Genomic DNA, 24,709 nt, shown 5'->3' on the forward strand with positions numbered 1-24,709 from the left:
AGGAAGCTACTAAGCAGTTGTAGGGGTGAACAAAGCACAGCAATCAGGACAATTACACTGAATAAAACATCACAATTACTTTTAAGTACAATAAGGGCTTAAACTAAATTACTAGACGATAAGCAGAGACAAAAGGACAAAGATTTTCACTTGTTTGTTCTTAAAATACATTGTTATAGGGAATGAGCAATAGGTGTTTAACCAAAATGAGACAAAATTAAAAACTGTTAAAACCACTGTGAAGACTTCCAGACTTCATTTACATCAATACAACTTCAGAAGCTTTGCAACAGCTAATAAAACTAGTACCTGCCATAATAACGAAAACTTTAAGTAAAAGCTATGAAAATTACAGAAAGGACACAAGACAAATCACATTAGACAAAAACTAAAAACAAACAAAGCAAAACCACCACCCTACACCAAAAACAAAAACCAAGAGAGACAGCAGCATTCTAGAAAGTAAAGCAAAGGTCACTTGTATTTAGAAAAATATGCTTCTGACAGGTAAATAACCCACAACACTGCTGCAAATATATACAGTTACACAAAACAATACACTAACATCTGCTGAATAGAGTGAAAATACCAATTCTCAAACACATACAGATGACTCTATGTGAGCCCTTCCAATCCATGCTGGGAAGATGTAAGAAATTACTGTTTTCACAGGAAGGTTGGCAGAAATGAGCGAATACCACATCCACAGTCACAGCAGTTCACAGACCCGCCTAATAAGTGAAACTAAAAATCACCACCAATTTTAACAATACAGCAAGCTGTGAACAGCAGTGACTGACAGAGTGGCTCACATTCACTTTTGCTGACCTGGTAACTCTGGTAGAAAGGCAAAAAGGTAACTGCTTCTGAAGTCACACAACCCTGTGTTGCTACCATTGTGTGTAACCATTCATTCTGTTGAGGCTGTGAAAACAACTCATGGATCTAAAATTTAAAGCACTACAAAGGCCTAAACTCAAATGTCAAATTGATAGTCTCTATGTGAAATAAATTTCTAGGTGAGGAAAAAAATTAAAGTATCTGTCATAACAAGAACTCTTACTAACAACAGCAAAAGCTAAGCATGTGCTTTATATACTGGGAAGCATAGCATAACTTTTGATAAGATATGAAGTCTCCTACATAAGTCTATTGCTGAATGCTGAAAAATTTCCTTTGTCTAGCATGAAACTAGAAGCTCATCACAGAGCTAAAATAACATTTGAAAATATGCAAGGCAACATTTTTTCAGTTTTGAAGTTATTTATACCCCCATCTCAAGGGACAAGTCCTTTTTCTACGCATATTTCTATAGTTATATACTTAACTGGTTTTTTAGTAAATATATGAACAACTTGCCTTGTCTCTGTGAGTCAACTGCTGACTAATAACATCTTCACAAATGCTAGAAGATGGAACGAGGTTGTGCAGCTGGTAGAAGAGCTCCACACTCTTCTGATGATGCTGAGGAGTTCCATCACCCAACTGGTCCCAAAGAGTTAAAGCTATATGCTTTGTACATGAAAAGTTGCAAGAGACACAAGTGAATGACTATCATGTCTTGTTTTACTCTAGACTACATTGATCTCTATGCAATGACGGGAGACACTACATTTGAGGACACTCTGTGACCAAGAGGCAATCTGTAAAACGGTTCCTTTTGTATGAACAGAAGAAACTGTTTTAAACAATGCAATTACTTGCTACACAAAAATTTCCTGTTAAGAGTCAGAACTCTTATGTATCTCTAGAAATAAATTTTCATTGAAATATAGTTAACTACATAATATACTCTGCTGCTGATTATCTTTTGTAAATGATCTCTTACATAAATTACACAAATGCAAAGATTGGTGTTTAGCAGTCCTACATTATGCACATCTCAGTTTTTACCTTTGCTGATAAACGCTGCTATTCAATCAGGTTTTGTTTATATGTTTAAAATATGCATTTAAACACAGATTTTCACTCATGTGGTCAGTAAGAGAATCGCAGCAGGAAAACTTACTGTGTATTTTCATTTAGATTTTAACACGGGTCACAACTGATATCAAAACATTCAGCAAGAAAATCTGGTTTACCACACCAAGGATGGCAAGGGGGTCAAGACTTATCTTTGCCAGAAAGGTAAAGAAGTATAAAGAAAACAGCAATGAGATACTGCATCTTACCTTGAAGAAATCTGTCTTTTCAGCCATATATCTCAGATTGCCTTGAGTAAGAGGAGGTCTGATGACAACAGCCACTCTTCCCTGGTTAGGACTAAGAGGCTGAGCAGTTTCCACACTGTTCAGATTTTCTCCAGTGACAAGAGCAACAGATTGAGTCAATCCAACCAAGTCCATCACAAGGGAAATAGTAACACCCTGAACACTGAAATCACTCGCTTGCTTGCAAGCATGCATTAAAGTCTGTAGCCACAGTGGAGGATGTACTTGTTCACAGTCTGAAATAAAAATCACAGATTACATATTCATTTAACAATTTTAAATATTATGGGTTTTCCCTCTTATATCCCATAACTATATGCACAATTGTCTTTTGTCTTTCATATTTTAATCTGTCCATTGTGTGGGATTAGGAAAAGGTATGCAAGAGAAAAAATTCCTGATGTACTTTAAGATAATACAATTAAGAATGCAATACTGTATCACTTCAAACACTTAGTAACCAAAAATGAATAGAAAATTTTGAAAAGAAAAAGAAAAATAAATTCTATAGAAATGCATCCAGATGATTTCATGCTTTAGGCAAAACTGAACTTTTAGTAGTTTGTACATCCTTACATTCACTTTCCTCCTTCTCAAAAGTCTTGACCAGCAATCAGATCTTAATACTGTAGTTCTTAGTCTGAAACAATTCTGTGGTATATTCTATAGATATATAAAAATACCTAGGACATTATTATATATTATCTTATATATTATAATATACATATAGATAGAATTATTTACATATATAAACTAAGTTTAAACTGACAAAAACCCAGAGATTTTCCTGACAACACTTTAAAAGTTTCTGTGAAAATTGATGTTTTGTGTGCAGAAACTTGATCCTACAAGACCATATTCTGTTTTCACTGTAGGTGGTTGTTTTCCTCTTCTTACTGTCCCCTCACTTAATGTCATACTCTGGCTTGACAGTGGAAGCGCCTTTCTCTGAAGTGCGCAGTCAACTCCCCAAGTGAATATTGCACCCTTTTCTTTTAGAGATACCAAAGTAATTTCTCTTAAAACTTCGAAAAGACTGTATTGACTGTGTTCCTAAAAAGGCAAATGCTGCTAGAATCAGACACAAGTGAAGAAGTGTTATTTAACAGGAAAAAATACAGCATCTATTTGGAATCAAGTGAAGAACAATGCAATTTCTAATTTATATCCACAGTAGTTAATTTTGAAATATAAACTGAAGCCTAAATACTCCTAACAATTCCATACAGTGTTCTAGAGTTCAGATATAACCATTGTTCTCAGCTTCACTTAGTTCCCTTTTTAATTTCTTCAAATAAAGATAGCTGAGCAATTAAGCATACAGCAAAATTTAAGCACAATTATGTTCTATCAATATCAGATTATTTTGGCTCCTTCAAATAAACAGACTGATGACTCTCCGGGGTGATTAAGAGCAATCGGGTCACACCACTAATGGAACCCATCAAAAACATGTTCCAAATTTAGGAACTCTTCAATAAAAACAACCTCTTCTGCAGTATAAAAACCCATATCAATAGATAGGGTGGTGTGAGTATTACAGTAACTATCTTCTTCCATTCTCTGTTCCACTGGAATTCTGTGTTACAGGAAGTGGCACTCCGGGACAGCTACACAGCCCCATTCCCCTCAGTATTCCCATATGCCCTGCCATCCTGTGCAACAAATGTTTATATTTGAAACACAATTCTTCCCATTCATTTTACCCACCTACAATTTATGCTTATTCCTCAAACTTACACCGTTTAATAGACTGTAAATAGGACATCACAAAAGGGAAGGTTCAGATGATGAACAAGAAACACAAATCCAAGACATTTAACAAAAAGTAAAAAGGATTCCTAGAATTACTGCCTTCATACGAGGCACATACTACTCAAGCTCTAGAGGCTTTCTGCTCTGTGGTGGGCAAGGCAGCAATAATCAAAAGTGCTACATGCACAAACAGGTCAGAAGCAAACAGCTGACTTTTAAAATATTTTTAGCCTTTAGACACAGCAGTCATTTGTAGGCTGCTAGTTTTTGGGAAAAATAAATAAATAAAAATTCACATTTCCGCGGTCATATCCTGAGACAGATCTCTTACAAAAGGTAGCAGATCTTTAGCATTGTAATACCCTTAATTAATAAACAGTTACAACCAAGTTGCCTTCAACTGACATAAATACTTGATACGTCTGGATGTTATGAAGTCAAATATGTGCTCTGCTCCTGGCTGTGTAATGAAGAGATATACACAACACATCTTAAAGACCACAGAAATAGAAGCAGCACTCAAATTAACATGCTTGTTTCCAAAAGCCAAAGAACTACTCATCTCCAAACACTGCCCACCCCTTAGCCTTGAACAGATCTTGAAAATTGTGGGTAGGAAACAAAAAGCTGCAACCATGAAGTTTCCTCAAAAAAAATAAAATCACAGAAGATGACTATGACAGTAGCCAAAATTATTGTAACTATTTCTTGCATTCTCCAAGCATATCCACCATGACACCATTTTAAGGAGCAACTCTGAAACTGCAGACCAAAAATAGAACAAAAAAGTGGAACTGTAAATTGAAGACTACAAACTGTAAAACTAGACTGTCCATCTAGAACATCCCATTTTACAGTAACCCATAACTGTCAATGTTTAAATTACATCTTTATCCGTATCTGAATGGTTTCACCTATCTGTGAACACATTCATACTTCACAAATCTCACCATTTTTATTTTGTTTACTAATGCAACTGTAGCTTGAAGAACTTTTTGCAAGAACTGTTCCTTTAATGGGAGCAAAGTAGACTTAATGCATTTCTTATCTGGTATGATTTTCATTAGACAGCAGCTTACAATTTCCATGTATTGCCAAAGTGATCAATGTGCACATCAATCTAAAATTGCTAAAATGAAGCTACAAATGTACTTGATGTGAGCTGTGGCCATTACAAAATATTACAAAGAAAACATCGTGGATTCATACAGTAAAGAAGAACATCAGACCATCCCGATTCTACTCTCAGGCTTCAGTTTGCATAATTTATATTTGTCACTCCAATATTGATTGGTATCAAATCCCATGCCAGCAATATTCTTAAAAATCTATGAGAAAATAATTTAGTTTCCAAAAAGCAAACTAATTGCTACAGAAGAAAACTTGCATTTCTGAGAACAGCAGCAAACAGCAACACACACAAAGCATGAATACTATTACTCTAATTTTTTTTGGGGGGAGGAGGGGAAATAAAAATTAATATCTTAAGATAAATAAGAGTGCAGCTTACCAACTTCAGGCTTCCCAGGATGTAATTCCGAAGTACGGTTTCCTTCAGCAATGTAAACGGGAAAGCTTGAACATTCAAGATACAGTTGACAAGCAGCAATAAAGGCAGGAAGGTATTCTTTTGGTGGTGTTTTCTTGTTTGTTTGCTTTACCTTAGCATCATCTTGTGATTCTCTGTCCCGTTTTGTGCTCTGTCCTTGCACTGTAGTGAGGTCCACCGGAAGCTCTGCCCCTAAGGGCTGAGACAAGGAATTACTCTGAATGATATACAGGTTGATAAATCTGGTTAAAAACTGTTGGACATACTCCAAACAGCACTGCATTGCAGTCTTTTGGATCGTTTTACCACTACGAGTTGCTGCCCCCTGTGTCATTACGGAAGGAGGCTGTACAATGGTCTCCTCGGATCCCACAGTTGATGCTGTCTCAGTCTCTGAGGATGTGCTACCAATAATAGGAATGCCAGGTGCACCCTGACCTTCATTCAGTGCTCTGTCAATGTCATCAGTTGTATCTGCCTGGTATTGTACAAACTCAGTGAATCCACTTTCCGATGATCGACTGCTTGGAGGATTTTCACCATCTTCAAACACATCATTAGGATTTTCAAGCGAAACTGATGGCACCTGAGTGAAATAAAAGTTTAATGACTGTTCAAAATGGGTTATTTCAGTCTTAGTGAGAAAATATTTATTTGCATCTGCATCTGAAAGCAAAAAGTTTATTCCACGGTATTAAATCTATTAATATAAATGTATTTTATGCAAAATGATGTTTGGTGCTTCAGTAAGCCTGCCAGACCAAGCTAACAATAAAAAAAATGCTTATCAAGCAAAATGTTTTAAATATTATTGCTTTTAACCTTTTCTTCATATCATAATCATGTCTACTTTATTATGAAAGAATGCTGAAATGTGTAGGCACAAGGTATAATTAATTTATACAGCATCATAAACCAAAAGATTCATACATCAAAGAAAAACCCTCACTTCAGCAGAAAACAGGACACTGAACTATGTTGCCTATAGTCATTTTAGCTAGCAAGATTGTATTAATACTTTATATTTTAGCATGTTTACAAAAGGACAAGATATTTATTTGTTAATCTGCTAATGCTGCAGTCATAAAGGAGTAACAAGTGCTTGCAGGCAAAGGAGACAAAAAAGATGTCAGCCAAGAAGAATGGGAAGATGTGAGAGACTATGAAAAAGTATACGCTTCACTGATCATCCTTTTGAAGTTCTCGCCGTACAGGTAAATAATCACATGAAATATGAAATTATTTTTACCTAATGACTGTCTAAATACATTAATGGTAGAAGAACCACAACTATCAAAGTTTTGTCTCATTTGGAAGGCACAATCAGCATAATTTAACAGAACAACTACAAGTTGCCAAAACACCTTAGAAAGTGAACAGTGGAGCTGTAATACAAGAATAAAATCTTTCATTTTTCCCATTTCCACATGTATAGTAATAAAGTCAGCTAAATTTATCAGTAAAATGTATGTTCTCTGACTTCTATTAATTGTGTATGGAATCTTAATTTATAGCTATATATATATGGCACAACTTTAACTAACCAGCATCTTTCTTTTTGTATACCAATCCCCAGATCTGGAAGATGGGTATTTTGTTCAAATACAGAGTTATAATTATGAAAGAAGACATAAAATTTTAATTTAAAAACTACTAATCATTTGCAACTAGAAAGGATATAAGTCATCTCCTTAGAAATGAGAAAGAAGGGTTGTTCCAGAAACAACATTTCTTCATGACTCATTGTGTGCCTTAATTCCCTTGTTTCTTTTATTTCTTTATTAAATGATTCTAAGAACTTAAAAGTGGCAGTAAAATAAGTGCTGGGCATTAATCCAATGCACATAAATTGGGTAAAAAGAGAATTTCAGTATGACTAATATGTAACCAAAATGGTGAATTCTTTTGAGTGCAGTTATTCTACTTGATCAGACATGTGAAGCGCATTAGAAACTTTAGTTGATTAATTCATTCTTAGGCCCTGATTCTGAAGCGATTTATACATGTTTAATATCAAATCTGGATAAAATTCCTTAAGAATCAAGATATAGTATCACAACTACAATTTCTTTTGATGATCTAAGTTTCTCATGTATTGTTGTACATTAAACTAAAATCTAATTAAAAAATTGTAGATGGTTCAGCACTGACTTAGAAAGCCTGCTTTTCTTTTCCACAGAAGAAGTATTTTTCCCAAATGCTGCAAAACTTAATTGGTTACCTTTTTATTTTCCCATTCTTTGATGGAGCTGCTGTGTCCACTAGGAAGCTGCAGGATACCATCTGTACCAGCAGATAGCAACGGAGGCTGAACCTTACTAAGGATCTTCGAGCAGAGTCTCAGAGAATCAGTAAGCTCAGACAAATGCAGAGTATTAAGGTGGCTTGTCAACGCAGAAATCATCCTGAGCAACAGCTGAGGCAAGTGTTCTGTCTGTATTTCAATGTAAGTCTCCTAACAAAGGAGTAGTAAAAAACTCAAATTGTAACACCAAATTCCACCCTAAGGTACCTACCATTTGCTTAATTGTATTCTAAATATATGGACCACGGAAAAAGGAAAATTAATATCTTAATATCCAAGAATAAGAAATGCATGCTTTACTAAAAATATTTAGAAAATTAACGTTAAAGTTGGGTAACAAACAAATAGTAATATATTTAGCTCTTTTTCAAACTATTGCATATTGTTCATTACATAACAAACACGTTACAAAACATAACAATAACAATAAAGAATGCTACTATTATTTTAATAACCTTAAGATAAAAGTTTAAGAATGAAAGATAAGTTATTAAAAACTAAAGGAAAAACAGGCTAATTGCCATACCTGACACAGCACTCTCATACTTCTAGTAGGCTTTAAAATGAGAAAGCAAAGAATTGAGGAAAGACAGCTATAGAAAAAAGTTCCAACAGTCTTTGCTACATTAAGCAATGACAACAGAAGAAGATACATCTTATCGTGACATTTAAAAAAAATCCTTAAAAGAAAGCTGCATATTTAAACTAGCATATCAAGCTACAAAAGACTATACTTGTAATGAATACAGAGAAGAGAAAATGAGGACAGACCAAAATTTTCAGGTGTAAGCATCATAAAAACCAGTCTATCAAGAATCATATAGTAACACAAAAATTTCTTTCAATGGTGTCCACCAGTTAATGGCAATATATTTTCAGGGAAAAACAAGTAATAAAGTATATATAGTATTTCTGTAGACACTAAATATACAGAATCACAATATTAGCAATGAATAAAGCAAATTCTTACCAAAGAAACAATATCCAACAAAAAATCCACTAACAAGCAGAAATTTGTCAGAGGTAACTCAGATTGCTCGCTATCACCTCCAGGCCCAGTTTGAAGTCTGGCATGTAATGTCCTCCTGCAAAATTCAAATAGGCTTTCACAATATTTTTCCCTTCCCCTTACATTGAGCATATTTATGTAACTTAATGCAAAGCTGTATACATCGGGGATGCTTATAAACTGATAAGCAACCTCTTTTTTTACTGTTAAGTAGCTTATTTTGCCCCATGGCATTCTGTCAGAAAAAGCAGCAAGTAGCCTTTCAGTGTAAAACAGTCTTCATTTGTAAAAAATTCAGGCTACAGAAAATTGAGAATGGAAGACAATAACTCACATAATATAGCAGCTCACGTAGAAAAAAGAAAAAAACCAAAAAACATTATCCAGATTTCATTTATTTATTAATAAGGCAATTTGGTATCCATGTTTACAGTAACACTATTTATAGGCAGAGAAATACTCACCTGCTTCCTAGCTGGCTGTAGACGACTTTGTTTACTTTAGCAATTCAATCCAACATACAAAAATCAAGTCACAGACATGTTGGAAGGAATTTCATCTACTTCAACTTCTCACACTGAGCAGGACTGCTAAAAAACCTAGATAAATTCATCCACATCTGTCTAGCAGAGTTCTGGAAATCTCATAAGGAAGCTCCACAGCCTTCCTGGTTTCCACTGTTCCATCTCTTCCACTGTTGCACCATGTTCTTAGCAAAGCATTTCTGAAAGTCCAATCTTAACCTTTCAGCCAATTTTTGTTCCTGTCACTTGTTTTCCATCAGCCACTACCAAAAGTATGGCTGTATCAACCTTGCAAATGCCCTTCAGGAAGTCATAGGCTGCCATTCAATTTCCCTCTTTGCCAGGCTAAACCAATCTTACCTAACTCAACCTTCCATGCAGTGTCCTGTGACTGACCATCTTAGCAGTTCTCTACTAGAGTCTCTTCACTTTCTCAACACTCCTCCTCAGGAATGCCCAAAGCTGGACGTGATATTCCACATGTGACCTTAGAAACACTAAGTGAAAGGAAAAATAACTTCCTTTCACCTGCTGCCCAGGCTCCTCATAACGTAGTCCAAGACATGGTTTTCTTTGCTTAGTACAGCATACTGTTGGCCTCATAAGACAAATTTGTGTCGAAATATCTTAATATATTAGTAAGCAATGAAAAAACATTTTCTACAGATTTCATTTGAAATCCCTACGTCATCTATCCCTTGCTACAGCAACAACCCCTGCGCTACTGTGGTCCCTTCATCTGTTTCTCTTCCATTAATATAGTCAGTTATCCCTTATTTACTATGCCCCCTCCCATAGCTCTCTTTGTCGTGCACAGGGTTCCCATCCTTCTTCTTCTGTAAAAGAGTGGAGGAAAAGACAACACGTTCCACAAGTCACTCTTGGTAAAGCTGACAGGTTTGCCAGACGCCTGTCCTGGAGTAATCCTGTCCTGGACAGATAGAACAAAAACTAGCTTTGAGATCACTCTGGAGTGTCCCCTTCAGTAGAGGGGCTAACTCCGACTTTTGATTTTACTCAGACACTGAGTTTGTGAGAACTCACGTTCCTGAAACCCACAACCACACTTTGGATACTGGCCAAAAGATCAAAGTTAAAGGGATGGGGGAGAAAAAGACTTACACACTAACTTCTATGAAGAAGAACGTTAAGAAAAGTTAACTTCAACTTTACACATACAGAGGTTAAATATTATCACCTACCTACAACATTCTTCAAACCAACGAGCAATGTAATCCCACATATAATAAGGCTCAAAGGAATTGAAAAGAAGATTGGCAGTTTTAATCAATTCCGCCGTTTTCTTGTTTTCTCTCAGTTTGCTGAAAGAAAATAAAAGGAACATTTTATATTTTTACACTTCATTTTAAAGTTATGTAACTACACATCGCTGTGAGTTTACCTACTGCCAGTTAACACTGACAAATTATCCTCCCCTCATTCCTACAGTGGTTGTTGCTCTAGGGCTTAGTATATTGGCAGGTTGGTCATATCAATGTCTTTTCACAGTTGCTAGGTTTCTTCTCCATCCTTGCTTTAGTATTTGTCTTTTAACTACATTTTTAATATATCTGTTCTCCCATGATTTTGTTCCTACAGTTGTTTCTCCCACCCAGCTTTGAATTTCCCTTTTCTCTCCACCCTTTAAGATATTCAACTCAAATCCTGAAACTCTTTATATTCCACTCTGGCTGTCTTGCAGCACTTTTCATTTTTACTCTACTCTTTTTTTTTTTGAAGAACGCAGATGTAAAGAATACCACAGCTAATCAAATAAGCATTGTTGCCATGGATAAAGAATAACACATACACTAAATACTAAAAAAAGTAAAAATAATAAAAGCCATAGCCCTTCATACCTTTGTGCTAAACATAGAAGATGTAATTAATGTCAATAGATCCTGTTTCATGAAGAAAACAAGTTACAGTCCCACAAACTTCACAGTCATGATTTCAGCAACAAAGATATATTATTTAATACAAAATCAGGCATTGGAACGGGTTGCCCAGGGAAGTGGTGGATTCTCCGTCCCTGGAGGTTTTTAAGATGAGACTGGATGTGGCACTCAGTGCCATGGTCTAGTAACCACGGCAGTAGTGAATCAAGGGTTGGACTTGATGAGCTCAGAGGTCCCTTCCAACCCAGCTGATTCTATGATTCTATAAAAATACATTCTACTCATTATTCACCTGCTTAGCTGTGCGTGATCTTTGTTGAAAGATGGTTCTGTCTGAAGCTCCAGTTCTGCTTTGCACTGTGTATATAACGTTCGAAACACTTCAATCAGTACATCCTCTAGTATGGCAGGGCCTATGGAGAAATACCAGTAGTCATGCAGTTGTATTATAGCACTACCAATAGTCCACAGCTGAAAGCTATCCAAATCATTAGCTAGCTTTGGTCACTGAAACCATAAAATTCCTTCTGGTCCAATCTTGATTTTTTTCAGTCACCTCCAAAATTATATTCCAAGGAAAAAGGCAAGATATCCAACACTTAAGTGTTGTAAATAGTTTTGTCCCACAGTCCTCTGCACTCATTTGGTAAAGAGGGCATTTAAAGGCTTTAAATAGAGGAAAGGAAAATTAAAAAGAAACACCAAAAACAAATCAAAAATAACTACCCACATAACAAACAAAATACTTGCTTCCTTTGGATAAATTCTTTTAAAAAAAAAAAACCAACAAACTTTATTTTTTAATATCTATCATCTCTGTGTGTATGTTAGAAGAAAGAACAAATTATTCCCAAAAACAACAGCTGAGATTTTAAAATAGTGAAAGTCACTGTTTGATGAAAGAAATGGAAAAGATCCAATCTGCATTTTTTCCAACGTGCAGTCAGTTCTCTGTATGACTAACTTACTGTTTCCTGTGTAGAAGGTAGAAGAAATGGCATTTGGTAAAAGGTAAATTTAATGAATACATTACATTAAACACAAAACATACATACAGCTTGGCAGACCTAAGAAATCCTCACCTGCTAGTACTAAGAATATAGCTTTTCAATTTGATTAACAAGAGAGAAATATTCTCACAGCAAAACTACATAAAACAAATTAAAGATTAGCAGAAATACAAAAATTACCTAGTTCAGGCTTATCCAGCAAACTGATAAGAATTCGAAAAGGCTTTAAGTCTTGCATTAATGTGCTTTCTTCTCCCTGCCCATTAATTTGTAATATTCCAACCATTGCCTACAAAGAAAAAAGCATATCAGGAAAACAAAAATAAAACCAGAAAACATTTTCTTGGAAAAAAAAAGAAGCAATAGAAGCTGCACATAAAGGGAAAATTATTAGTGGACACCACTATTTCATCTCACTGCAGCTGTCTCTCCATGTTGAAGTATTCTCTCAACTTTGCCTATGAGAATATTTCTGTTGAACAGAAATTGATAACTTAAGGATATTTAAAATCAAAATAAAATATTATACACAGATACCAACTCAATAATTCATCAGAATAAGACAGAAAACATGAGAGGTAATTAAGAAATTATTTGAGAAGGTAAGGCATGGAGACATTACGGGCTTAATAAATAATAATCTGCCCTTCTAGAATATACTCACCAAGGTGACAGAAAACTTTCTTGACTGAATAGCAATGACAACTTCAAAACAAATGGGGAAACTGAGTTTCTAAACCAAAGCATTTTAGGGAATGAGCCAGAGAATTAAAAAAAGCCCAATGAAACAGGAACAGATTTTGCTTAGTTTTCTCTCTAAACTAGTTAGTTTCTTTTACAGTTTCTAAAAAAGGAGAACAGAGAAGAGAGAGGAGAGAGATAGGAAAGAACAGAGGCATGAAAACTGGTTCAACCCCGCTATCTGCTATAAACCAAGTATTATCAGCCAGTATCCAGAAAGAAAAATATTCTGTACTTGAATATGCCTCTAGAAGGTCAGAAATATATGGAGATGGACTGCAAAACCAAAACACAAAGAGACTGCTAAGGAAGAAGGCAGAAAGAAGCAATGCTTTTGAAGTCTTTCAAAAGACAGAAAATGGTTTTAGAAGACATATGCAACTTGTATTATGTAGAGCAAGCCACATGTTCTAATGTCCACAGTCTTTTCAGACAGGAAAGCTTTAATGACACCAATTAAACCAGAAAGATGGACAGATTAAAAAAGACTATAACCTAGTAACAAATGCCTGTAGGGAAAACTGTAGCTCATTCAGGGCTCTCCTCCACACCTGGATAATTTCTGAATCATCTGCCATGGGAGGCAGATGGGTGAGAGTGCCACAGAGGTCCTTGCTGCACTGGAATTCTGGGGTTTCCTCATCTGTACAACAGCAGATCTCACCAGCTTCAGACAAAACTGAAGTGCTAGCTCTGTGCTGGGTATCAGCTTTGAGAGTTGGGATGAACTAAATATTCACGTGGCAAGTCAAAATATAAAGAGACAGCAACTTTGATCAGGATCTATTTATAAAGATATATGCCACAATAAACCATCGTATAGCTACCTGGACTAACATCTCCTTAGAAAAGGTGTTGAAATAGTAAGTGGCATGCTCCTCAGGATTGCTGTGCCTTGTGCTTCTGGGTCCTACAAGGGCACCATTGTTATCAAAACCTTCAAGCAAACAAAAGACAAAGCAAATAAGTATTTGTCCCTTAACAGAATATATTGCCAATTTCTTTAAACTAGAGATCAACTCACTAGCACTGATAACTTACCAAGACGAAGTCCAAGTCATGTTGGCAAGAGAAAGATGATTTTATAGAGTTTAATACAAGAAACTAAGTGATACTTCCATGCAAGCAGTTTGCACACAAATTAAAAACTTTAGTTTTATGCAACGTTATTAACCAAATTACATCTTGTACTATAGAAAAATGTTCACAAACACCACACAAACCACAGAGAGTATCTTAAAAGAAAAAAACCTGTTGCACAAAAATATTTCAATATTAATGAGAACACAAAATTCAGTGTTTTAAATATAAAGAGATGATCATCAAAACACAATGACATGACTAAGGTACTTGGAGAGAATATCAGCCACATTACAAAAACAAAATCAATTTTGTTATTCAAAATTACATGAAGGAGATGGACCTTTGTATTGTTAGTTTGTATCTTTTGCCACAGAAAAAATAGGCTTAAGGAATAAAAAAAAACCCAACAATCAGGTTGGTCAGGATTTCACCCTGTTCCACAGAAACGTTTTCCAGTTTTGTCCTGAAGTGACAAAAATACAAGGAAAGCTTAAGAAGATGCATGCCCTTTAGCAGCAAGTTAAAACAACCACAGTTAACAATAGTTAAGATAACCTGATTTAAAGAGATCTAATATGATTTTTATTCCTAGAGAATGTTAATAGTCACTCTGAGCTATAAAACAACAGGAAGAAATAGCTAACACTAAAGTTAAATAATGTTAAACAGAATATCAGACTTCACAGAGTCTTCCAACGTAACTGACCCCCCTCTCTCAATGTTTTATATTAGGAGTAGAATATCATAATAATAGAAAAGTAGCACAAAACCAAATGGAAAACAAACAAAAAACATATTGCCAGAAAGTTTGTCCAAACATATAGCAAACAGAGGCAGTAGTTGTTCACAACACAGGATCAGGAACAATCACTGCAAAACTGTTTTCTGAAAGTGTATTATCTTTCTATGTTCATGAAATAGCTGTAAAAGAAGGTTCCACAACTAAATACGTAGCACAATATTTTAAACACATAAAACATCTTTATCAATGACAGCAAAAGGCACATCTAATCCATCAAATTTAGATGAATTATTAGTACAGTGTTTAATATAGAAATTATTTTTCCCCTAAATTGGAAAACGCATGTATGGAGCATGACATTGCATTTTGTTGTCTTTCTTTAAAATATGACACAAGTCAGTGTCTGGAGAAATTATTAACTAAATAAGCCAAGATTTTCTCATATTTATCTTCTAAACCCCTGCAACTTCTACAGCAACAAAACCAACCCCTTCATGCAAAACACTGTTGCTGACTTCATCCCTCCCTTTATCATTTCAGTTCTCTCTCAGAGCCCTTTACTACTCACATCCTTTCTTCCCAGTCACCCACAGGCTACCTGCCTCTGATGTGTTAACTATCAGCTGGGAAAGATACAAGAGCTGATGGGAAGGATTCTGGTAGCCTGAGAAGCACGTATGTGCTTGCTGGTGAGCTGGGAAGTCAAACAAAAAGGTAACAGCAGACTGCTAAACAATCTTCCCCTCAAGTAGAGAAACACTTTATGTCTCTCCACTCAGTTTCCAGTTCCTATGGTACACTTAGGAACTCCCATGATTTTGTCTTCTCTCAGAGTGAGTGTAAAGAGTAACTGGCCAGATTCATGTGACTACAGGCTTCATTTCCTTAAAATAACAAGGCTGAATAAGAGTAATTGTTTTCTAAAATTTTAGAATTTCTAGTCTTCTAAATATTCCCTAAATAGGTAAGGGCCTTCTAATAGTTATTATTCTCTGCTACCCTCTTCTGAATACATGCTGGTTTCATATAAATATTTAAATGTGTATTATACTGATATTATGCCATTTGGTAGAGGTAGAAGCGTATACCATGCAATTGCTCGATTTTTATTCCAGAAAAGTGTTGAAAAGTGATTGATGATCTGTTAATTCAGTTATGCAAAGATCTAATGACGTTCAAAGTTTGCACACTCAAGCCATAATATCAATGTTTTTCAGCATTCTTTTCTTTTCATATCTTCTATACTGTGGTATTCCAACTACCATTTAAACTCTATAATGTCTATTCTCTGTTTTCTTCATTTTACGTTTTTAGACACACAGAAGTGGCCTTTCAGTGTCTATTTCCATGGGCCTAGTACACCAGGCTCTAACCCAAATGTGGCCCATAACTGCTGCTATATAACTGCACCAATAATTTATACATATTCCAGCATGACATTCTTCATCTTCTGTGTCCACGGAGAGAGACAGTGCCTTTCTTTCTTATGAAGTAAATTAAGTATTTCATTTTTCCAAGACTCTTTCTCCACAATATCGCAAACACTGCTAAGGAACACACAATTCTCCCTCTACTTTTAGTGAGCAATGACATGAAATACAAACCTACCCAGAAGCCATGCATAGAGCCTTCGGTTGAGTGACATATCCCTGCGCAGCACTACGTGAAGGGCTGCTGACAAAATCCTGATCATGTCTGGACGTGTTGCCTGAAGAAGTCAGAAACATGATTAAATTTAACTAAGAAAGATAACACTTTTTCTATGCTATCAGCTTAATGGTCATTAAAGCATAGTTAATTTCATGTTTTGACATTTCTGAATTTGATACAAGAAAACATGATCTTGCTCCTAGGAAACCAAAATATAACTATTATTTGGAATAGATACTTTGTAATAACATGCACCCTTTACGAACAGAAAAAATAATTGACTCTATTAACAGCTCATTTTTGTTACAAGAGATTTCATTTTACTTAGGAGGCAAAAGCCTTGGAAGCAAATTCAACTAAAATCCAGTGTAAAAAAAAAATTACTGAAGAATTTTAAATCCCTTTCAGTTTCTTACTGCTTTAAATGCTTGCATAAGTGTTAATATTAAAAAGTGTTGCATTGATAATTTCATCACTCTAGTACCTAAACAGAGACAATTCAAATATTTCCATAGTCACTGACAAATGTGAATGAAGCAATTCCACAAGTAAGAACACAGTTCTTTTTACATAAACGTGCAGGTTTGCTCTATTTTCTAACAAAGTGAAAATTATTCTTGTATTACTTTTCCTCCAGGAGTAAAATAAATCATGGATCTTTCAAAAATAGGAAGTGACTAACAATAAATGCTGTCCAAAAAAAAAAAAAACCCACAAATTTTAACATCTATCTCCCTCTACTGCTAGGGCTAACTACTCACCCAAAACCAATAATCATTTTCAATTCTCTAGTGTTCTGAATCAGTTATACTAAGAGGATTAACTTTTGCTGGCTTTGAACCCTGAGAATTAAGAAACTTGCAAATGAACAGATAAATTTGCTTTCTCATCAAACTGAAGCAAATTAAAAGCTTCTTCATAGACTAAACATGATAATTTATATTGAGTTTACATGTACAGAAGTTAACTTCAAAGTTAACACATCAAGTTAAAAGAAAGCAGAGATTATGACATAAGAATAGCAAACCTGTCTGAGGAACTCCTACATATGGCTCTTGTTCAAGCTTGGAGAAAATCATTAACGAAAATCAACGAAACACTTCTACTGACTTAAGAAGTGGAATACATTTAGGAGTTTGTCAATTCATCTCTCATGTTAATAACCTACCTGGCTCATGTGGAAAGGAAAACAAAAAAGGATAAGGTCCAACGTGCTCCTCTGTACTAAAACACTGGTATCTTGCACTGATGTGCTTACTGCTTCTACCTAAAGTAATGGCAGACATCCCGAAATAGTTATTTATTATTTTAAGAAGATAGATATAAAAGAGCAGACAAAAATAGGAACAGTTATTTATCAATAGTGGTATGTACAAAATAAAATTATTTTTAAATTTTGAACATTGAAACAATATAAAACAAAAAAATAAAGAGTTTCACCACTGAGGAATCACAGAATCAACAGATTCCCTGAACAATACAAAAACTAAGGTTTTGGGTTTTTATATTACCAATGAATACCTTAAGTTTACAAGACAAAATAACACTCTATGGGTTTTTTAAAAACATATAACAAAACTCAATCACTTTTAACTGAAGCTTGTAATGAATGGAAAGTTTTACACAAAACCTAAGCAGTTCTGAACCTAAGCAGTTCATTCAGCTTTGCAACACTTTTATCATGCATAAAAGCATCAGTTTAAGTGGACCTATAATAAACGTGCATTTTTACCTCTTCAGAGGCTAAGCTCAAAGACAGAGAAAACATCTAAATCCCCCCAAAACACATTACATAATAACATCAATGTCTTCACTGTTCCACTAAAACATTACCATTAATTCAATGTCACTGCCAATTATGTAGAGTTGGTCCTCCATGGAAAGCTTCCTGTTCAAGTGGGAGAGGACGTAAGTGATGCCAGGCAAGCGAACTGCAGGGCTTGTGAGCAGGCTGCCCCAGAGGGCACTGTAGAACGCCGACTGATCCACAGCCGAGGCAACTTTCTCCAACAGCGTGTTTGTTCTGCAGTAAAATCAAGTCAGCTGAATAAGGGCATCTATCACAGCTCATCCCTGCTCCCAGTTTTAATAAATGTTACAATTAATTGTTCCAGGAAGGTCGAAATTTTGTTTTGAGAGGCCCCCTTATACACTGAAACTTATAATGCAGCCTGAACCGAGTGATCCAACTAGCAAGCCTGTGGGCCAATCTGGCTTGCAAAATGCTTTTGCCTGCCCACAACTTCTCCTTATGTATTCCTTATGTTCTCCTTATGTTCAAAGAGCCAAATAACCCCCTCATCTGCTACTTAAAGCCAAGTGTTGCTACAGACAGAGGTTTCAGAGAGACAGCAGGAAAGCATAGCTACTGAAGAATCAAGCAAACGGCTTTTGCCTTCTCATTCCTCGCCCTGAGCCTTTCTGGTAAAAACAGGGCATAAAAGTACCACAATTCTTTGAGCACAAGCAATCCCTTCCCCTGTCATTTCTTCCCATTCATGTGGCAGCAACTCCACACCCTATGGCAGGCCCCAGGAGGCAATCTGGGTAGCCCTTGTCCCTGTTGTAGTGATGTCAACTGCACTGTGTGTCTGCCTACATAGAAACAGAAGAAAGTGTTAAATTGCTCTTCACATATAAGTTGTGAAAATTCTTGTTTCTGAAGTTGGAAATATCAAGAATATGTAAGTACATGAACAATTCCAAGACCTCCAAGCGTTGGAGTGTAACTTCATCCTTTAATATGTTAAGATGCTACCTCAGCACCCCAGATTCTGCAGTCAAGCTAACTCAACTGGGGCATAGTCTTGCTTGATAAGAAGTTATTGCCTCCTGGGCCACTCTGCTAGAAATAGAGTAATAATCTATGAAGGTGGGTGAATTATTGTTGTCTTCTACGCGGGTGGTTCAGTGACAAATGAGATGCCACAACAAATATATTTTAATGATGTAAGCTTTGTTTGCTATCTTACATATCTGAACTGAATGTATTTTAGACCAGAAATAATATGGCAGTACTAGCTTATAGGAAACTCATGGAAAAGAAACAAGCAGCATGTTCCAAACATGTTATATTTGTCAATCCATAAAAGAATCATAGAATTGTTTAAGTTGCAAAATATCTTCAAAATCAAGTCCAACCATTAACTCAGCACTGCTAACTCTACCACTAAACCCTGTACCTAAGCACCACATCTACAGTTCTTTTAAATACCTCCAGGGATGGTGGCTCCACTGCTTCCCTGGGCAGCCTGTTCTGATGCTTGACAACCCTTTTAGCAAAATAATTTTTGCTAATATCCAACCAAAACCTCCCCCGGTGCAACTTGAAGCCATTTCCTCTTTTTGTTTCTTTGCTTGTTACTTGGAAGAAGAGACTGACATAATATACTAAGTCTACTTAATGTCAATTCCTTTCAATAGGAGGAACAACTAACAGCTAATTTGTCCTAATCAATACTAAGAATCTTCTACCATACTATTCGAATGCCATTAATAAGACAGGATGAAATTAAATACCACTTATCTTAAAAAAATGAAATCCACAAGTATTCAATGAAAACTTACAGAAAAAAAACCAAACAAATCACCAAATCAAGCATATCACGTTAGTAACATATCTATCCTTACCTCTCATAATACTCTGATCCCTCCTCTAACCCAGGCAGAATCCCAGTTAACAGTCCTTGCAGTCCTGGTTTCAATGTTTTCCCCAAAGGCAGGTAATAGATCTCATACAGACTCAATAATGTTGGCTTGACAGACATAGCAGCATTGGCAAGGAGTGGAAATAGTCCAGAACTGCAAAAAATAAATTTTATCTTTTTTAAGGAAGCTTCTCTTGTGACAATTTCATTTCTATTTCAAGAGTGCTACAGGCATATCCAATGTAGTTATTATAAGGATCAGATTTTTGTCTGATATGACTAACTGCATTTAGATGGACAAGTTGGTAAGTCAAGGCCAATATTACGAGCCTTAGCAGTACTGGGATAACAAGCACTGAAGGCCCAGAGATGACTGTGTTTTTCACCAATAAAACAAATATGATAAACCAGAAAAATCTCTGCATGACAGAACGTTAATTTTGTCCATGTTGAACTACATCACAATGAAAATTGTATTTAAAAATACATTTGCTTTGCACTTACTAAGAAAAAACAAGATGAGATCAATTTGAATAAATTTACGGAAATTATTTTCTGTAAGAAAAATAATGATGTTTTACTTCAGCAGGTTACCTAAAGGTAAAATTTACAATATTTATACTGTTAAGTAGCATAAAGTATATACTTATTTCATAAATTCAGTCTGAATACAGATTCTCCAACTAACAATAAACCCATGGTTCATGTTGTAGCATTCGACATTGAAAGTATGTTTTGAGTTTACTATGAATGTCAGTTCATGAAAGTTACAAACGTGATCGGTTCAGAAGTTACCCAGACACTGGAAACATTTTTGCTACTGCTACTGAATATCACAAATTATTGCAGACTGTATCGATAATCAAATCATAGAAACACAATTGCAATTTGCAAAATCACTAAGGACTCAGGTTAGAAGACCCCTGACACATGAAGAAGAAAATGGAAAAACAGTAAAAAAGGTAAGTTTAAGAAAGGGTCTTGAAATCTACACCTACAAATCTACTATTAAAAAAAAATCTTTGTAGATACAGTGTTATCCATACTAGAGGGGAAAAAACCCAAAAAAATCTTTCCAAACTACAAAACTTTTTGTAAAAATTATTTTTGCCTTTATCTGTTTAGAAGAATTAGGCCTTTACCATTGTCATTTGGCTTCTTTTTTCTACAGAAAATGCCTTTTTGTTCAATAACCAGCACACTACCCTATAGTCTCTTTGTAAGGCTATTACTCATCCTTCAAGATTTCATGTTCAGATGCTGGCATTCTGCTTTCATGAAAAATACTGGAATCTTTGATAATGCCTTAATGTGAATGTCTGTCTTCTCCCAAGCAGCAGTAACAAGGGCTTTTAGTTAGATTACACAGGGTAGCATTTTCATCTATCCTAGAACTTATTGTTAACGAGAGACTGCAGATACTGAATCACTGCACAAGCAAAAAACGTGAGCTATGAGTTCCCAGGCATACAATTTATTTCCAAGCATTAATACACACCTTTGCTACCTAAACAGAATTCTGTTTTACCCCAATATTTTTCAAACTGATGAAATTTTAACCTCCGGGGATAGATAAAGAATAAGAACCACATGTGACTTGTGCGTATATACATATGCACACACCCCTCTATGAACTATATAATAAATAACTTCATGTCTGTCCCACCCCACCCAACCAAAAACCTAATGGAGGTTTAGGAATCAGAATATGTTCACTATTCTTAACTTTTCAAGTTTATTCTTCCTTTTCGTTATCATCAGTTCCAGAGACTGACAGTGAGAAAAAGTTTGTACTTGTTCCCCATTCTAACAAAACAGACAATCTTTCTGTTCTGTTCATCTGATGACAAAGTTTCTTTCAACAAACTCTACTCAAATTTTTTTGCAATATCACTTAAATCACAATAGAAAAATGTAATGTGAACACATTGAAATAGATGTTCACACTTCACATACTGTACATATAGGCACAAAACTTTGTTTATTTCAAGGAAATAACAATCAATTCGAGATTTTCTAGTACTAAAGTCAGTTCTTAAATATTTAAGTGGTCTGTTTATCTTCTAATATAATATACAATAGTCAGGAGAAACACACTAGACAAACACCAGTAACATAAGGTAAAGAAATTGATTCTTGCTATGCAACAAAGTAAGAGTGCTAATATAAAAAGTGGGAAACCAAAAGCATCTCAACTAAGCATTTGGAATGGAGTTGTTTAAAATACTGTACCTGTACAGGAAAAGATCTTTGGCCAAGCGCTTGGGCCCAATGATTTTGAAAATTATCTCATACGTTTCAAGTGCCTTCCGATGAACCCCTCCTGGCAAAGCTGGATGAAGACATTGTGCCAAGCGCTTGCCTATAGTCAGCTTTTTCGGTACCACCTGGTACTTCGCGTTGTTCTGGAGCACCTGAGAAATCCACACATTAAGAACAGCACAAAACAAATTAAAGTGCACTTTTATAAACAAGTTCCTGAACGTGGTCAGTAAGTCACCACACATACCTATGTTAAAACACAAAAAAACCCACTTCTAAAATATACCATGAGCTTTTTTCTTTGCCATGCCTTTCACTTGTACACTTGCTATAGGTGCCAAGGCATTTAAAACTTCACTTGCAATGGGTATCTTACCTACAGCTTGTCCATTTCATTTTACTCATCTTTTTGAGGATAAAAATTGCTATTTCCATCCACAGTAGTTCAAAGAGGACTATTAAACTGTGGGAGGTGAGCCTGGGATAACTTTAAGAAAATATCATAGAGTGAGACAACATGCAGCACTTTATCACTGCCTGAAACTATGTAATCATTTCAGGACTGGAACACAGAGTTGTATTTACATATTTAGGTTTTATTTTCCCAATATCATAGCCTTGACTTTCCATAAAAATGCAACAAGAACTGTTACAATCAAAAAAATGAAAAAAATGAGACAATTATGCAATTGCCAAGCGAGTGTCATTCTCCTGAGTGAAGCTCCCTGGAAACACAAACAACTGATTAAAACAAGATTTTTATTGATATTTATTTGTAAATTGCTATTAAAGATTGCAATGATATTACATATTCAACTTACTAACTGTTAAAATGAATCTGAATGATAACATTCTCTGGTCAACAAATGATTTGAGCCCCATTTTATCATGCTTTATAAAAATACTGCTGGTGTTTATATTGGCTACTGTTTTTTACACTATTTCAATAATATTGAATGATATTATAAGTAAATGTTAGTAATGAAAAAGATGTTGCATTTATTTCCACTAAAAAAGTAAATAACTTCTTTTACTTACAATTACAAAGGGTTTTCAACTCTAAGTCTTAGAAAGGCATTTGTTTGATTTATTTGCTCCTTGCACACACCCAACATTTGGCTCAGGTTGCTAAAATATTTGCAAGAGTATTAGATGGCTGGAACCTTGCACTTCTGTACTGTTACACCCCTGTTACAATACCCTCTGTCAATTCCTGAATCTTTTCCAAGAGCACCTGCCAGGCATACCTTGTTTAGTTTCCCAAGTGCCGATATTAAATCTGCCCATTCACTTGAATATTCAAAGTTCTTCAGTGCTTTGTCAACAGCTGCCACATAGTTTCTGTACTTGGAATCAGTCAGTAGCTCCACCTCCTCCGTGTTCATCCTCCCACGGTGTCCCCACTAGAGACTAGCTTGCAATTCATGTACAGACATTACCTGTTTAAAATTTAAAATAAAAAACCCTGAAACCATTGTTCACAGAGACATATTGTTAAAATAATTCTATAAAAAAACCACTACATTTTTCTCAGAGGCATTAAAAGTATCAATCTGAGATCAGTTTACAACCAACCCTTAACAAAAGCTAACATATTAAGAAAAAATATTAACAAATATTTAACACGTCCAAAACCAAGTCCTATTAAAAAAATCCAAACAAATAATCAAAAACCCACAACATCACAAACCAAAGAAAAATCCCTAGAAAATTAATGTCCTGTTTATCCCAAAAAGCGCTGCTTGGTCTAAACAATGCAACAAAGGGATTTTTCATTTTCTTTTTTACTTCCTCTGGGTCCATCACCAGAAATCCACACCTTTTAACAAGTCAGCCTTTCTGCAAACAGAAGACACCAATCTTTCTGAATCACTTCCAGGCAGAAGACAAGAATGAAGGATACATACAATAGTTACATGCTATTCAAGAGTACCTCTGTGCATTGACACTTCCTTGCTATTCTAATCCAGTGATGCAACTCTGCTTTGTTTTAATATTATTGTCATCCATGCACAACAAAAGTACATGTTTACTAGTGTTCTGTAATCATAGGCTTTTGCAATTTACTCAACATATTTTCATCCCATGGTAGTCTACACCAAGTAATTAAGATATACTAGATTCAGAAACACCACTTCATACTTTTATAGGTCATGGACTATTTATTTTAGTAGAGATTTAGGAAAGATGCAATAATTTTTTAAAGGAAATGAGCTTTTAAGGCTGCTTTCACCTCAAGCAAATACAGCTCAATAGGAAAATCCTATTGTAGCACATCTGTGCAAAAAGGCAGATTTAGCATCCCTTTTAATGGGGGTCTTGTG

General features: G+C 35.4%; 1 protein-coding gene across 4 annotated transcripts in view; it reads right to left on the reverse strand.

The window, feature by feature from the left end:
- Positions 1 to 24,709, reverse strand: part of DOP1A (DOP1 leucine zipper like protein A) — a 49,179-nt gene extending 24,470 nt beyond the window's left edge. For 2 of the 4 annotated variants that reach the window (XM_008920313.4, XM_018078019.3), the window contains exons 1-16: positions 23,633 to 23,770; positions 22,356 to 22,537; positions 20,107 to 20,277; positions 18,310 to 18,499; positions 17,645 to 17,743; positions 16,435 to 16,534; positions 13,829 to 13,938; positions 12,441 to 12,549; positions 11,543 to 11,663; positions 10,555 to 10,674; positions 8,790 to 8,904; positions 8,346 to 8,375; positions 7,736 to 7,969; positions 5,476 to 6,100; positions 2,172 to 2,446; positions 1,360 to 1,512 (exon numbers count right to left, since the gene is read on the reverse strand). In XM_008920313.4, the coding sequence (XP_008918561.3) occupies positions 1,360 to 1,512; positions 2,172 to 2,446; positions 5,476 to 6,100; positions 7,736 to 7,969; positions 8,346 to 8,375; positions 8,790 to 8,904; positions 10,555 to 10,674; positions 11,543 to 11,663; positions 12,441 to 12,549; positions 13,829 to 13,938; positions 16,435 to 16,534; positions 17,645 to 17,743; positions 18,310 to 18,499; positions 20,107 to 20,277; positions 22,356 to 22,537; positions 23,633 to 23,770 (2,772 nt within the window). Of the gene's footprint in view, positions 1 to 1,359; positions 1,513 to 2,171; positions 2,447 to 5,475; positions 6,101 to 7,735; positions 7,970 to 8,345; positions 8,376 to 8,789; positions 8,905 to 10,554; positions 10,675 to 11,542; positions 11,664 to 12,440; positions 12,550 to 13,828; positions 13,939 to 16,434; positions 16,535 to 17,644; positions 17,744 to 18,309; positions 18,500 to 20,106; positions 20,278 to 22,355; positions 22,538 to 23,632; positions 23,825 to 24,618 lie in introns of those variants that run through there. The other 2 variants (XM_018078018.3, XM_018078020.3) reach the window with 2 other exon arrangements.

The sequence above is a fragment of the Manacus vitellinus genome, unplaced genomic scaffold (genome assembly GCF_001715985.3).
Source record: "Manacus vitellinus isolate BGI_N305 unplaced genomic scaffold, ASM171598v3 scaffold_4_pilon, whole genome shotgun sequence".
In the NCBI taxonomy this organism is placed as follows: Eukaryota; Metazoa; Chordata; class Aves; order Passeriformes; family Pipridae; genus Manacus; species Manacus vitellinus.